At 45.7% G+C, this 17,869-nt stretch overlaps 1 protein-coding gene across 2 annotated transcripts in view; it reads right to left on the minus strand.

Annotated features, from left to right (window-relative positions):
- Window positions 1-17,869, minus strand: part of KLHL12 (kelch like family member 12) — a 621,505-nt gene that overhangs the window by 348,990 nt on the left and 254,646 nt on the right. For both annotated transcript variants that reach the window (XM_086923076.1, XM_086923077.1), the window contains exon 6: window positions 4,964-5,078. In XM_086923076.1, the coding sequence (XP_086779202.1) occupies window positions 4,964-5,078 (115 nt within the window). The remainder of the gene's footprint in view (window positions 1-4,963; window positions 5,079-17,869) is intronic.

Here is a 17,869-nt window from a genome sequence, read left to right on the forward strand (position 1 = left end):
TGTCAAAGTCTTGAGCTGCTGCATTCATAAGGTGTGCAAAGGAAAATTAAACCTCTAAAGGAGATTCCTTAACAGGGAAGTGCCAAATACATTTCCCCAAATATCCTGTGCAAGATCATAAGGTAGAGGTGCTTATTTACGGTCACAGTGATCACCCTAAAGAAAGGAGTGGTGAGGGTCCAAGAGACTAATTCAGTGCCTAGCAGCCCAATCATTCCTCAGCCCCACATCTCTCACAGCATTATTCTCTCTTGGCGAGGGAGTACGCTCAACTAGGACACATCCCATGGTGCTGAAGTGGAAAGTACCAACAACTGTGTTGACACAGGGGTCTCAGTACCCAGGACAACCCCCTAGCCAACTTGCTGAGAGGTGTGCAGGCTGCATGCCAGGTAGCACAGCAGGAGAAGGTTCCTTCCTTGGCATCTTCTTTTAAGCTGAACCTCTTCTTACCCAAGTGTGTAGATGACCAACATACCGTGCTGAGAATGTCAAACTCTCTTCCTCTGATGGTTGTCTGCTCTCTAAGAAGTTATGGTCAGGAGGAAGGCCATACTGATACCTGGAAATTGCTATCGCACTTTATCTTATACTTGAATGAGTCGATTTTATCACAAAGGAGATGAAAAAACGAATGCTATGTTTAGTTCAGAAGCACAAAGCAAAGATAAAATGAGATTTACTGTCCACCAGAAAAATAATGCACATCGGACCGAAGTTTCAAGAAATAGTTTTTTAAGACCAAGACGTGACAGCTCTTTATCTCAGTCAAGCTTCGTTAGAGGTGTGCTTATGGTGGGAAAGTCAATGTGGATTGTTATAAAAAAAGATTTATGACCATAAAGTACAATGTTAGATTTTCATATAGCGCTTACAGCAAAAGGCTTACTTAGTCAAATACAATAAGTAGTAATTGTATTTATATAGCGCTTACTACCCCTATTGAAGCGCATTACGCCACACAGGACTGTGCTCTGGAGCCCAAGGTTAATGATTAGTCCAGTATTATTGGTTATTGAAATTCGTTTTGTGATGTCATTATCCAAGGTACAAACCAGAATTTTAATCTGTGAATGAAAGCTATATGCAGATTTACAGTATGTAAATAGGACAGTAATTTTAAGGAAATCACATTAACCTTTCACTGTGTTTTGTGATAAATAGATCCAATTAACATAGATCAATAGATACATTCGTCATCCCAGAAACGCACCAACACAACCCTCCTTAATCCCCACCACACATACCGTCTGGGGTCCTAAGAGATGCTACCATCGAAGGTGCTCAACATTCACCAATGGAGCTTACCAAAACACAATTTCAATACAACAGAGGAGCTCAGTATCCATCAAGGTGCTCCCCACAGCCTATAACCAAAAATGCTCACCACAAGGGCAGCTCAACGCACAGTCAGCTACAAAAACATCACACACTACTTGCCACAGAGCAGCTCAACAAACCAAGACTTGCCAGGGGTTTAGACTAGTGATAAGTCCTTCATCCATGCACTCAGAAATCTCACTCTTTACGAGGCTGTTTCGTCATGTTTGAGACATATTTGGTGGTGGGTAGCTTCGGACTCTCTCCTTAACTTTGGATTATTGGTTTACCACCACCAGGTTCCAGCAAATGTGCCATATAACAAACTGTCTTTATACCTGAACGCGTTGAGAGGCCAACCAATGTGGTAATGGGCATTTACAAAGCTCCCAAATAGGATAAATAAAGTAACACTGATTGACAATCCAAATGTACACCAGAGTTGATCAAAACATTGGCTGCATCCAGTGCAGAGCAACATCAACCGTGTTAAAGGTACTCAACTTAATCTCCTCCCACAGTAGCTTCTCAAAAAAAACATATTTGTACAGAAATGCTTCAGACACCCAACTGCCCAGAGGACTGCTTAAAAAACTCACCACAGTTACTGCACAAAAGAAATCCAAGTCCAGAACTGCTCAACACCCTACTTACCTTCATAACTGTTTAACAAAACCATGTGCCACCAGAGAAACTATTCTCATCACAGATGTGCACAAAGCAACCCGACTGAAGGATTTTCCAAACAATAACCTGCCACAAGACCTGCCCAACATTCCACCAAACAGCAGAGCTGCTATGGTAAGCCCTCCATCATTAGGGCTGTTCAGCTCAGCAATGACAGCCAGTTAAAAAACATACCATAAACAACCACAGCTGCTCAAATACCTTAAGACAATTACAGCTTCGTATGACACCACCTGCCATCAGAGGAGCTCACTCGCCAGATTCCAAAAGCCGAAAAGCTCAACAAGTTACCATCTAAAGATGCCAAGCTTCAACTCCACAACTAAAGCAGCATACAACACAAACACCACCAGAACCACACAGATATCCACAACCCAAACCCAGAAATTGTAGACAGTCAACTGTAGAGTCAAACAACCAGAAACCCACTATTTAATTGGCTCAATACATTCATACACCCAAATGGAAAAGGGGCCTTTTTAAGGGGAGTTTCAGCAATACTTTTGTGCAAGGTTACTTTTACACCGCATGTTCTTAGTTAGTGACCGTTCTCAATTATAAGTGGGAGATAACTACTTTCACTAAAATTGACAAATCACAAACTGAAATAACCTCATGTGGTATTTCAAGTATTCCAGAACACAAATCTCATGGTGACCAAGCAAGGTTTATTTGGAAGGCCAGCTGGTTGCTCAAAAGGCATTCCCATGTAATAGAAATGCCAATTCAGCAGATGAAATAATGAAAATGATTGCATTAGGGCATCAGGTGTTGGGTACAGATCCTCCTCCTTCCATCCTTATAACTTCTTCTTCCATTGACAACTGTCTTCATGCATTGAAAGAGCTTTCCTGGTCTTGTTTCTTCTAAAGAACTAATGCAATCCTCTTCCGACTCCTACAAATAGACCAGAGTCTAATCTTAGTCACATGGCACTTATGCGGCACCCCTCCCAGAATCACTGTACTCTAACTGAGGCCATTAAAAGTAAAGCCCGACAACGGAAAGGTTTGTCTAGCTATTCTACAATAATGTTGGTAGCATAAACAGATGAAATCCTGTTTTGAAATTCTGAAAGGTTGAAGCTTGAGTAGAGCCTGTGGATGAATGTGGACAGTGCCTGAGACAGGACCACCACATCAAAGCCATGATCAGCCCTGTTTGTCTCTTAGGACCATTTGCTTCTCTGATGCTCTCAGTATTTCCACATGGAGGTGCATGTGGTGGTACTCTCCGTTCTAGGCTGCTATGGTTAAGCATCCATAACACAGCCCAGGCAACAAAAATACCACTTTGATTATGCAAAACACTATATGTACCACCCAATGAATTATTGTGCAAACGCTGTTCCATGCTTACCTAGTTTGCACAGTGGTACTAAAGGTAATAAAATAATCTTGCATCTCCTAATAAAAACACAAGTGACCTGCATTCATTTCCAGAGTCTAGGGAAATACTGCTTTTAGAGTTATATAAACAGGATTTATTACAAGATTAATCCTATGCCTGCTTTAGCAAATTTCTACATATTTTATTCCTATTTGATGGCACTTTTTTTCAGCCAACTCTGCATTGGTTAGAATCCAGAAGAGGCAGGGTTCATGTTTATAAACTATTATGCGGGCACATGATGTCCTGCTAAGGATGCATCACAAACCGCAGGTTTGTATCTTGAAAGTGAACATTCTAGAGGCAGGAGGCTCCAATAGTCAGAGTCCCCAAGGGAGGCATACTCTAAAGGCAGACACATAGGTCAGAGCCCTGCTGGCCTGAATCATAAAGAAAGGATTTTGAGGTGTCATCTAACCCCTTGTGGGTCAGCTTCCCCTACCTTCTAGATATAGTTTTGCTGCTTTCCTAGTAATGAGTGTATCACAGAAATGAATAAGCAGAACATCTAGAGCAACTAGCACAGTTCCACTTGTGGTTAGCAGTGAGACTAACCATACAGACAGTCGTAAGACTTTCTTTCCAAAAATAGAGCACCAAGCAGGTCTCTAATTCTAAAGTACCTCTGAATGCTTCTACTATAAATACCTGGCCATCACTTAGGCACTTGCCCCCAAGACGTCTTGCATCCACATTAAAGGACTCAGTAATCTGGCATTGATGCCAGTGCATGTGTGGCATAGTTGACCAAACAACGGACACAGGCATTGGGAGGATCAACAAAACAGAGCTGACTCTGGAAGGGGGAAGACTGCTTGATGGCCAGCATGCTCTGAAATAGCCGGTGCCCTGTGAATGAAAACAGAAAATTAAGAGCATTAACAAAGACCCACCTCCACATAAAGACAAACCTGAGGCAGCCTTGTTCTCAGGCATGGAGGGACTCAAACAATTTCAGTGCAAGTTGTGTAGAGGTTTACATTTCCTGATGAAGAGTTGTGGGATGGAGGAGGATGTGGTTATGTTGGAAGGATGCTTTGGTGTCCTCACCAAGCTTCACTGTTGCACTTGTGTTAATGCTATTTGCCCACATTCAACTCTACCGGAAGGGGGCCCAAGATTTCGAGACACACTGGGAACAGAAACCAACCAGACATATTGGAGGAGGCCACTTGGAGGAATAAGCATTGCAAAGCCAATAGGTCCAGTTTGCATTTTGATTTATAACATATTTAATAAGTCTGTAAAGGTGAAAATCGCAACAAAGTCTTCTGTATACAATGAATCTATTAAATAACAAACTAAATGTGTTATGATTCAGTGTACACTTGAGATGTAAAACAGTCCAGCTTACACTTCAATGCTAGCATTCAATAGGAGGCAGTAATACACTAAACAACAAATAGCATGAGGTGAAACAGCAATAGTTCCCTGCCTACACTGTATATATTTTAATTAATTGGTAAACATAGGTATACAGACACCATCACTCTCATGCCAGACCTAAAAAGGATTTGCACCAGTGATGTGCCATGAAATCCTAATGGCCTTTTCAAAGCTCACTTACCGAGTCGTGCCCTAGTCCTTGGTCCCTGCATTTGACTTCGCAATTCAGGCCTCAGGTGGAATTTCTTTGCTTCATCTACCAAATCCCTGCAAGACAAGCTGCAGCGAATCAGGGGCTGGTTAAAAAAAAAAATTGATTTTGAGGAGGGGTTGCGATATGAAAACAGGTAATCAGAACAGTGCTAGGAAGCAAAATACAGCTTCTGAATTCACACATTGATATTACACTTTGACAACTTAGGGTACAGAAAAACAATGCGATTTGCCCAGAACCGATGCGGATTGACCAGTTTTCAAGGTTAGAAATGTACCTAAATATATAATATAGTAGTCTGAAAACCACGAATAATATTACATGTAACTATGGATGAGGTAATAAGTGAGTAGCATTTTGAAACACAACCTAAATAGACAAGCAAATAAACATTTTAAAATCAATGTCAGATGGCACACACTTTTGGAAAGACTCGAGAAGGGGAATTTTAAAGCAGAAAACGGGACACTTGATTTGCCCACTTATTTCCACTGGATGAACTTAAGAAGCAAAAATAAAGATTTACAATGCTTTTATGCTGGGTAGCAATCATTATCCCTCTTGAATACGAGGTTCCTACAAGGACAACTCCCACACAAATTACTTTTCAGGGTACAAAAGTTCCAACAATGCCCCAATAATTGTATTTTGACTGCAAAACTGGGAGTGTTACTATCTGATAGCCAATAAACACTGTCGATAGATCAAATAATTTGTAATAAAATACCAATGACAATATAACTAACTTTTCACAGAGATGCATTGGAGGATTTAATATTTACACGAGGGCCACAACATAGCTGCAGCTATTCATACTTTAAAAAATAAAAAAAGGGCCAAAATACACCAATAATATGAACATTTGCTTTACCTGCCCTGATATATGTAGCATACTTAAGAATGGTCACTAGCTACAGGAGTATTACTTTGGAAGTTCAAAAGTTATTAAATCAAGAGATTGTGATATTTATTTATTTAACTTTTAAGGCGCACAGCTACCCATAGTGGGTTTACCGGCGCCAAGGGATAGTCTAAAAGGGTGAAAAGAGAAAAAAATGCAGCTTATTGCATAAAAAGCCATGTCTTGAGGCCCTTTCGAAAGTTGAAATAGATGGTTTCAGTTTTCAATGAAGTAGGCAAGGAATTCCAAATCTTAGGGCCTAAGTGGGAGAACGAGCCCATTCTCAGCTACTTAAATCTGGAAATCACTAAGTCACCCTTAGAGGAAGACTGGAGAGTACGTGTAAAATAGGCATGAATGAGCTCCTGTAAATATAGAGGAGCAACACCCTGTTTGATCTTAAAAATATAGCAAAGAGCCTTAAACTTAACTCTACTTTCAATCCGAAGCCAAGGAAGGTTCAGCAGGGAATGGGATATGGAGACTCTGCGCGGGACATGGCATAGGAGGCGGGCAGCCGCATTCTGCACCACCTGAAGCCTTATAAGAGCTTCATGACACAACCCCAAATAAAGAATGTTGCCATAATCCAGGCGAGAGGTGACCAGGGGCTGGACAACCGTCCTTTTGGTGGAGTCAGGAAGCATCCAGAGGATTTTATGAAGCCATCTCAAAATGGTGAAGCATGTAGCGCCCACCCTCAACACCTGCTGCCGCATAGAAAGGTTTTCATCAATGAGAAAGCCAAGGTTGCGGACCTGGGCAATGGGTTGGGGAGGACGACCCATTTCTTGGGGCCAGTGTTGGGGGCCCCATAGGTCCTTGCGTTTGCCCAGGATGACCACCTCTGTCTTGTCCCCGTTCAGCTTCAAAAAGTTGTTACGCATCCATTCTGAGACTTTATACAATCCCTGTTTGAGGGCTGAGATGTTATCTTCGGTAGCGGAAAGAGAAAAGATTATTTGTGTGTCGTCAGCGTATGAAAATAGAGAAAGACCACCATCCTCCACGATGGTGGCCAGGGGTCTAATATAGATATTAAAAAGTAAGGGACTCAAAATAGACCCCTGGGGCACTCCGTACACTGAAGAACAGATTTTAGAAGAGGCTTCAGAGGAAAAGACCTGAAAGGTGCTCCCACTAAGGAAGGAGGCAAGCCAGGCCAAGGCGGGACCTTCCACTCCCAAGGACCGGAGAGAGGCAAGAAGAATGGAATGCGACACAGTATCGAATGCGGCACTCAAATCAAGTAATACGAGTGCTGTTGTCTCTCCGCGGTCCATGCAATGACGCAATCTCTCAGTGACTCCAAGAAGAGTTGTTTCTGTGGAATGGTCAGCCCTAAAGCCCGATTGGGACGGATGCAGAAAACCAAATCTCTCCACATGGTGAGTTGATTGATTGTTGACATGTCTTTCCAGGATCTTCGAGAGCACGGGAAGTAAAGAGATTGGCCTAAAATTTGACAGTATCAAGGGGTCAGCTCCAACCTTTTTTAAGAGTAGAATAACCATTGCGTGTTTCCACTCAAGCGGGACGAAGGCATCTCTCAGTGAGGAATTAAGAAACTCTTTTAGGACGTTAAGAGAGTCAGGAATGAGTTGACGCAATATTTTAGTTGGCAAAGGGTCACGTGGAGAGCCCGATTTAATGCTTAACAGACAGTACTAAAAAGACTTTTCATCAAATGGTAGCCAGGTACATAATTTGGCTACGGAATCAAGCTCACTTTCGTGAGTAGGGTCAAAAGTCAGCATGGATTGGGCGGGAAGAGGAACCCAAAGTACCATAAATAAGTTCAACCTTCTTGATGAAGAAGTCAGCAATTTGATCACATTGAACCTCATTGGGGGAGGCGGAGTAGTGTCAGAGCCTGTCAACTTCTTTACCACCGAGAAGAGGGTGCGTGGGCAATTTTGGGCCTGCGTGACAGTGTCAGCAATGTAACTGGCTCTGTCCATTTTGCATAGTTTTTGATAATCCTTAAGGGTTCTTTTATAATCAACTTTGCGGGTAGGAGAGAAGGATTGCCTCCATTTCCTCTCAAGAGCTTTACACTTGGATTTAATGGCTTTGAGGTTATCCGTGAACCACGGTCCCGGAGGACGATGGGGGAGGGTATGTTTAGACACAAGAGGCAAACATGTATTTACAGCTGCGGTGAGTCGATTCGATACAGCCGGTTGAAGTAAAGGCAGTGGCAAATTTATGTCTGGCAAGTTCTTGGATAATAAGATGTTAAAGGCCTCTACATTCAGTTTGCCCCAACGTCTAAAACTTACATAAGAATTTGGAGAGACCCTGCTCTCAGTCCCAGAGGTCACCAGATTAAATTGAACCACAAAATGGTCCGACCATTCCAAGGAAAAAGCAGGAAGACTACAGTCAAAAGTGAGATTAGAGAGTACGGGGTCAAGTAAATGTCCTGCCATATGTGTGGGTCCTGAATTACATAAGGAGATATTCAGGGCCTCCAAATAAGACAGGAAGACACTGCTGACATTGCATTGAGAATTTTCTAAATGTAAATTAAGATCCCCAAGAATGGTAACATTAGTGTCTTTCAACAGGAGAGGTGCAATAAAATCAGAAAAGGAAGCTGCCCATAAACCTGGGTTCCCCGGGGGACAGTAGATCAGGAGGCCAGATAGGGTCAGCTGAGGGTTAACTGCTAGTTTGAACTGAGCGGCTTCGCAACCTTGGAGAGGAAGAGCCTCAAGTTTGCAGCAATAAAAGCTTTAAAAATCACCACAATACCTCCACCTTTTCCTATATCTCTGTCCTTCCTGACAATAACATAGTCAGGAGGGAGGGCGATAACGTCGGGTCCTGAACTGGCATGCAGCCATGTTTCAGTGAGAAACAGAGCGTCCGGTTTCTCCGCATTGAGAAAGTCAAAAATATTATCTTTATGTTTGGGGAGGGAACTACAGTTAATGCTCCAAAAACGAAGGTAATGGCGAGCAGGAGTTGGTACCATTTTACAACTCATTCCGCCCTGAAGACCTGCTCCAAGAACTGTCTTACTTTTGAGCATCACGCCTAGTGAAAACCCACAGTGAGGACATTTGAAGCCATGCATGGGAAAAACACATATCTTACACTTGAGAGAAAGACTATGTCTAAGTAGCTTTAAATCAGTGGCAGTGTAGCTTATCAATTTAGTGTTACTCACAAGATTTTGAACAGGGTCTCTTGCCGCTGGGAGTGGCAGGGCGCAGACGGACGCAGACGGGCTTCCCACTGGCGCGCTTCCGCTGGCATCTACCCTCTTAAATAGCAGGACAGAACAACTAGCGCGTCAACAAAAATGGCGCTCACCCGGAGCCTTCAAAAAGCGAAGGAGGACTACCGGTGAGACGTGAACCTCACAAGAGTAAAACAGTACAAGTACAAAGTAAGCAAATAGCAACAAGATGGTTACAAACACATTTATAACACTATTAAAAAAATTGTTAGAACGAAATATCTGGGTAGTGTGTAAAGGGAGATGAAGTACTCCCTATACTTTTTAAAGTGCGAGTATGCAGACGAAAGGCAGAGCAACCTGAACACAGCAAAATCAACAAGAGCAGCAGTTATAGTCTTGGATAGGAGTAGAATACTGAGCAAAGACAAAAAAAAAGTTACTTACCTGTACACAGTGGTTCTTCAGTATTGATATATTTTATAGATTCACATGCTTCAATCTTACCCATCGTCATGGTGGGAGTCTCACGGTAGCATAAGAAATAGCAGTAATACCTCATCACCATAGACCTCCATAGAACAGAAAACTCACTTAAGTAACTTTTCAGCCTCATTTTAAAACATCCAAACTTCAGCCAATCACAGCTGAGACCTCCTAGTTTCCTTCCCCACAGAGCCACCATACCTCAGGTAATTGGTGAGCTCAATCAGAGAGGAGGAAGGGTCGCATGTGACTTTATTAAAGATAAACACTGAAGAACCACAGTGTACAGGTAAGTAATTTGTTTTTCTCCATTATCGAATCTTATATAGATTTACATGCTTGAATCCGTCTAGTAAGCCGTAAAAAACACAATAAGTGAAAAAGAAAGGTGGTGGGCAGGCGAACCATCCCATCATTACGTAAACTTGTAGCATCAGAAATCAAGAAGAGAATAATAAGCATACAAATTTACAAAGCATGTAAAAAACATAGAAGGCTATAAGCCGCCTATCTTAGGCAAACAGACGTCAGAGTGTAGCTTGTCCAACAGTGATATCTGCCTTTTTCCAACCATCAAGGCAGTAATGCTTCATGAATGTGTGAGCGTTCGCCCACGTTGCCGCCCTCTAAATGTCCGCGAGTGATGCTACCGCAAACAGTACTGAGGAAGTCGCCACTTTCCTAGTAGAGTGAGCTTGTGCTTTCGCAAGAAGCGGACGGCCAGCTTTTTCATGACAGAAGGAAATCATGGAGGTGACCCAACAGCAATGCTGGCCCATGTCAAGGCTTGTCCTTTGCTGGGCGCCGAGAAATATTCGTAGCTGAGAGGATTTACGGAAGGTCTCCGTTCTTTGCAGATAAAACTTCAAACATTGTTTAATGTTCAGAGAATGCAACGCCCTTTCCGCTGCTAAGGATGGATCACAAAAGAATGTTGGTAAAACAATCGGTTCATTGAGGTGGTAAGTTGAAGGCACCTTAGGTATAAAAGAAGGGCTAGTGCGTAGGGTGACTCTGTCCGGCAAAAACTGCACATAGAGCTCCTTTATAGTGAGAGCTTGGATTTCACTGATACGTCTGGCTGACTTAGTGATGTAACTGGCTGATGTAACTGGACTGCTTGGACTACTAGGACCCCTGTAACCCGCAACGGAACATCAGTGGAGCACAGGTCGACAGGAGCTGACCACCGGAGTTACTCGCCTGAGGTGACCCGCCAGAACTTCGCCATCACCTGTACCAGACTTCGCGGCGGGGAATGCCTGGATCCCTGCTGCAGATGACGGTGAGACTCCGGACGGACGACTAACCCCTGCGACCCACAACGGAAAACTAGAGGAGCACATGACGACTGGACCGGACCACCGGGGGCTCGCCAGAAGTGACCCGCCAGTGTCTCGCCGTCGCCTGCATCGGATTGACCCCTGCGACCCACAACGGAAGACTAGAGGAGCACAGGACGACTGGACCGGACCACCGGGGGTTCGCCAGAAGTGACCCGCCAGTGTCTCGCCGTCGCCTGCATCGGACTGACCCCTGCGACCCACAACGGAAGACTAGAGGAGCACAGGACGACTGGACCGGGGGTTCGCCAGAAGTGACCCGCCAGTGTCTCGCCGTCGCCTGCATCGGACTGACCCCTGTGACCCACAACGGAAGACTAGAGGAGCACAGGACGACTGGACCGGGGGTTCGCCAGAAGTGACCCGCCAGTGTCTCGCCGTCGCCTGCATCGGACTGACCCCTGCGACCCACAACGGAAGACTAGAGGAGCACAGGACGACTGGACCGGGGGTTCGCCAGAAGTGACCCGCCAGTGTCTCGCCGTCGCCTGCATCAGACTCCGTAGCGGTGGATGCCTGGATCCCTGCCGCAGATGCCGGTGAGACTCCTATCATCGGTGAACGGTCTGGGTGATTGTTAGCTTGCGGCTAGACCCGCGTGGCTAGATCTGGATGCCTTCTTTTCGCGCCGGGGGCTGGGCTCATCGCAATCCCGGTGGTGCCCGGAGAGGGTAGCGACCTGCTGACATTGAGGGCTCGTCTCCCGTATGTCGGCTGTGCACTTGCCGCTCAGAGCTGCCGGAGTGGAACCCTGAGGCGGGCGGGACCCGGGGTGACGAAGGACGACTGGAGCTGGCCCCGCCGGAGCCTGGAGCCGGAGAATATTCGAAAGTGCGGTGCCGTCGCCCAGGGAGAGGCAAGAGAGAGCCCGGAGGCGGACGGAAAAGCGCGGAAAAACACACGGCATCGCTGCCTAGGGATCTGCTGAATCAAGCAATAGGTAAATACACAACAACGTCAACGCCTATCGAGGCGGGAGGAGACACAGCTCAGCTGCTTTGATCGGACACAATCATTACCCAACAACGGGCCAGAAAGGGATACACTATGCAGCGCTGCACTTAAACCCTCGGTATATGCAAAACGCTGCTTGCAACCTCAACGTAATTGCTGAGCAAATTGCACATTAAGGTATTTATTCACCCCACTCGCTTTTACACACTTTCTAAAACTTCCTTTGTTCAAAATGGCTGGGGGTAATAAAACTGTAGCCATAAATCCCCTCCTGTACCTCCGATGCTCACGAGGCCCGGCATCTTAACTCCTCCACACAAGACCACCAAAATAGAGATAAGACTCTCTCCCATCAAGCTAGGAACTGGCCTTGCTCAAACGGAAACTGAAACGGCCCTTCTCTGTTCTTCAAGCAACAACAACTAAAAGAGGACTATCATCTCCATCACCCCTACTTGGCGGCCATTTTAGACTGGTCTCTCTCTCTCTCCTTAGTGGCCATCTTGGACTAGTCATATGCACGATCTGACCATACCCAAAGAAGTGGCCTATCAGAATAATCTCAACTACCACATACTTCTCATAGCGCTGTTTCTAAACCGTCGTATGATTGTTGTTTATCCTTTATTGCGGTATTATACTGCTACTATAATGCACCGATCGCTACCTCACATATTCCTGGCTGCTCACTAGTGTCACCTTGACTCGGGTAACTTGTTGTTTGCACCTGTATTTTTTACCAGTATACCACTAATATTATACTTCCACTTCTTTCCTGCACATTTTCTACCCTGGTGGCCATCCTTAAATAGCTCACCACTGGGGGTGCCATTGTAGTCGAGTCACCCGCACCCACTGCCCATACTTTCTTCACTTAAGCTTATTGCCCCGCAACCCTTAAGGTCCCCACCTCTTCTACCCACGCCTCTTCACCATGGAACGCTTGGGCGAGCACACCTACAAAATCATCTACCCACCAGAGTTCACAAAAAAAAAACGCCAAACGCTACAAACACAATTTCCTAAAGGCACACCCCGAATTACCGTGTGTGGACACCTACTTTTCACTGATCAATGGAGCCACGAACAACGATATCATTTTCTACACTCCACGTAGAGCACAATGGAGGAAAGCGTTCCTCTCCACTCTCTCTATTCACACCACCAATAAATCCGCACATGGCATAATTCTTTCTATCACACCATCCCTAGTTTTCCCAGGCAGAGCCACAATCACCATCTACAACAATGGGACCATTCTACACAAAGGCAGTGATAGGAACCTTGACCGACTAGACAACCTATTCCCTACTTTCTTAGAACACATCACCAAACGGCAGACCTCCACTCCGCACACATCAAGCTGCACAACACCGCCCGACACCACTTTCAATATACACCGCCTTGCCCATTACAACAGCGGAATGACATACACCTCTCCCATCCCCTCAGTGTTATAGTTACTCACACACCCGACGTTCCCCCCCCACACCCCTCATCCACAGACGAAGATCATTCCCCCTCATACATCCAACATACCCCTACCCATCCTTCCCCCTACCTCACACCTCACACGAGTCGCGCTGAACGCACCAACGCCCGGAGTATAACTCCCCCCCCCCCCCCCCCCCCCGCGGCAGATCTTCCTCCCACTCTACCCCCCACCCACTCTCACCCCCCACTCCCCCACACTCACAACCAGCACCCTAGAACTCGCCTCCTCCCATACAATAACATCTCCCCTCCTCTCTCCCCCATACTCAGCCCCCACTTCCATCTTATCACCGCTATTGTCTGCGACCTTTACTCATCCCACAGCTCACCGGCGCCGCCTCCCACCGACGACCCCACCAGTACACCCTACCCTCCCCCCTCAACACCCACACCCCTCGCACACAAAATTTCGCACCCACTGAATGCCACCCCACCCACTTTTACCGCAGAGCCCTCCACTAACGCTAGCATACCCCACCTCGCCGCCCCAAATACGCCTCCCAACTCCCCTCTCGACCTCTCGCTCATGGCACACATCACAAACACTATCCCCAATACTCCTCTGGCATGATATTATCCACCCTCCTACAACTCAAAGACGAGCTCCGCACCATCAAAGAGCTCCTCTGCACACCCTCCAGACAACACCGACCCACAACGACCACCACCGTAGCCAACAAACGACACACTCGCCCCACAGTCCCTCGCACTCAATTCTCTCAGCAATGGCCCACTATCCCCGCCCGCAGCAACACCCACCGCCCCCCGGCGTGCCCTTAACTCCCTGTCGGACCGCGACTTATGCACCCTCCTTCGCTCATTTGGCCCAGGTCCGGTAAAACACAACGCCCACACACCTCCCCATACCCACAATTCTCACAAATCCCCTTAGGCACCCAACTCTAAGCAACAGAGTTTCTGTCCCAAACAACCTCAGAAAAGTCCCCCTATCTCTAGAACACTCGACCTCCATTCTCACCCCCAGACTCAAATGCATCCTTCTCAACTGCAGATCGGCCCAGAGACACTCCTCCGACATTGCAGATCTCGTCACATCAATGTATCTTGACCTAAACATTTTGACTGAAAAGTGGCTAACAGAAGCCTCCACGCCTATTATGGACATACTAGTTCCCCCCAATTACCACATCGTCAGACTCGACAGGACCGGCAAGACGGGCGGGGGAATCGCATGCATTTTTAAGAGCAATCTCTCCGTTACCAAAGTCACCCCCCCCCCCCTCACTTCCTGTGAACTCTTCTGCCTCGATATCTCCAGCGAGGGCAAACCAGTATGTGCTCTACATCTCATCTATCACACGCCTGGGGACAACCTCATCTTCACCCAACAACTCATGGACACTATCACTTCCAACGCTGGTCGGCAGATCACCCAAATCTACCTGGGTTACTTTAATCTCCACTGGAACGATCAGAAAGACGCAGTGGTGAATAGTCTCAAAACTTTCCTTAAAGCGCTTGACCTCACCCAAATATGCAACAGCCCAACACATGATAAAGGGTCAATACTCGATCTCATCATCGCCAAAGAGGACTCTACCCAACTGGGGGCAATCGAACCTTGTGACTGGTCAGATCACCACATCATCACCTTCTTTATCAATGAAAAAGTCAAACTTTCCCCGGCTCAACCCACCAAATCCAAGAAATGGATAAGGGACATGAAAAATCTTAACCCCAACTCCCTACCTCCCCACACCTACAGGCTCCTCCTTCCCCCTGCCGACGTCTCTGATGTTCAATCACTGACCGACCTCTACCTCGACTCTATGAACTCAATAATCAACAAAACCGCCCCACTGCAACTAAAGAGAGTCTCCACCAAGAGCTCGAACTCTTGGTATGACGGCAGACTTAATGAAGACAGGCGTGCTATGCGATCGGCAGAGCGCACTTGGAGAGCTGACCCCTCTTCACTACATCGCAAACTGCTCAAGAACAAGAGAAATGTCTACTTTAGGAAAATCAAGCGTGCAAAATCTGACTTCTTTAGCCTCCAGCTTGACCAAGCGAAAAACCGACCAAGAAAATTGTTCGAACTAGTCAAAAGTCAAACAAAGCCGCAACGCCTACAATCTAATAATACAACAAGCAATATCCCAAACAGCGAAGTCTTTTCTGCTTTCTTCAAGCTAAACACCGACAACATAAGAACTGATCTCCTCAATGATGTAAGCCAAAACCTTGGCTGCATCAGAATGGCTAACACTCAGCCTAAGAATAGCGCATCATGGACGCCCTTCGACACCTACTCTGAAGAAGCAATACACAGACTGCTCGGCACCTTGAAGCCTTCCAATCACCTCTCAGACCCCCTACCTGCTAATGCTGTAAAAGACTTCACCCCCATGCTCCTTCCACTCTGGACCAAAATCATTAACAGTTCCCTTCAACAAGGTCTCATCCCTGACGCTCTCAAGGTGGGACAAGTCACGCCCATACTCAAGAAACCTACAGCTCACCCGTCTGACCTAAACAATTACCGTCCCATCACAAACATCCCCACCTTGGCCAAACTGCTGGAAAAATGTGTACAACTCCAACTAACAAAACACATTGATAAGTTTGACCTCCTCAACCCTCATCAATCAGGCTTCCGAGCAAAACACAGCACGGAAACGGCCATGACTCACATAATTGATGACGCCCTCCAAATTCTTGATCGCAATGATTCATGCCTCCTCATCCTTCTCGACCTTTCATCAGCATTTGACACGGTCAAACATGAGAACCTCCTGGAGCTACTAAACACTAGAATGGGCTTATCCGGGACTGTTCTCAAATGGTTCACTTCCTTCCTTCATAATCGGTCTCAGAAGTTCAAGATCAATAATGAGCTGTCTTCGCCTGTGCCAGTCGACCTAGGAGTTCCACAAGGATCCTCACTTTCACCCACACTGTTCAATCTCATCATGGAGCCACTTGCCACCTTGCTCCAAGCATCCAATGTATACTTCCATATGTATGCTGATGACACTCAACTTTACCTAAAGGTACAATCCCCGGATATCAAACTCCTGAACTACACTCTTATAAAGACCCAATCGTGGTTGGCCGACAATCACCTCAAACTAAATGCTCTGAAAACTGAGTTCCTACCATCGTGGATTCTGCGAAATCCTTAGGGATCACACTTGACGTAAAGCTCAACTTGCAACAGCACATTAGCAAAGCAACGAAAGGAGCTAATTTCCAAATCAACACATTGAGGAAACTCAAACCCTTCCTCCCAGCCAAAGACTTCCAAAATGCTGTACAAGCCCTCGTCATCCCCCGCATAGACTATGGAATTGTGACACTCAGTGGTCTCCCCTAGCAACAACCGCACCCCTAAGAGCCTCCTTGAACGCTGCCGCGAGACTCATTACTGGTTCAAGAAAACACTCTCATATATCCCCTGACCTGAAATCCCTGAAATGGCTGCCCTTTGAAGCCAGAATACAACTGAAAATTGCTGTTATGACGCACTCGGCCGCACACCACAAGGCACCCAACTACCTCACACAAAAGGTGATTATATCAGGAGGATCGAGATCCAATAGAAGTACAAAATATCTACTCCTGAAACCCCGCAGATTCCGGAAGGAAAAAACGTACAAACGCTCCTTCTCAGGAATGGCACAGAGGATCTGGAATGCACTCCCTCCTGAAACCAGACTTATCTCCTCCTCGGCCCTCTTCAAGAAAGAGGTGAAAGCCATCCTTATGGCTAAGTACACCTGAACTGTATTGTTTGTTGATCAGAGACTCCGCACCACAATGGTACCTTTGGCTACCTGATTGTCTAATGTCAAATAATATCTTATTCTCACTAACCACCTATTAGACTATTCTCGTTAGTTTGCTGAAACTCGATGTCCCTACCCGTTATTCTTTGTAACTTTTAGATATTGTCATAAGCCAACCCTTTAGCCTAAGCTCTCCTGATTTCTATTGTAGTTGGATCAAAGACTAAGTATTGTCTTATATTATCGTTTACCTGATTGTTTATTGATATTTTATCAGCACATGACTGCTATCTGATCATGATATTGAACTTATACTGCACCTAACTTTATGTTGCGTCACCCTCCTGCTATCCTCACCCTTGTTTTCTGTAAAGCGCTCTGATATCTGCAAAGATCTTGTGCGCGCTATATAAAACTCTGAATAAATAGTAGTGGCCAAGAGGAAAGCGACTTTCCAAGAAATAAACTTTAATTCACATTTGTGTATTGGCTCAAAGGAAGGACACATCAGTTGTGACATAACTGTATTTAATTCCCACAAAACTGTAGGAGGCTTAACAGGCGGATAAACTCTAAAAAGTCCCTTCATAAATTCTTTGACAAGTTGGTTAGACCACAGAGAAGTTTGATTTGAGCGTTTTCTATACCTAGAAATTGAAGTAACGGGAACTCTTATGGAAGAGTGAGAAAGTCCTGTTTTTGCTAAGTGCAAGAGATAAGGTAGCACCTGCTCCGGAGATAAAGAGAATGGATGCAATG

This window comes from Lissotriton vulgaris, chromosome 5 (genome assembly GCF_964263255.1).
Source record: "Lissotriton vulgaris chromosome 5, aLisVul1.2, whole genome shotgun sequence".
Lineage (NCBI taxonomy): Eukaryota > Metazoa > Chordata > Amphibia > Caudata > Salamandridae > Lissotriton > Lissotriton vulgaris.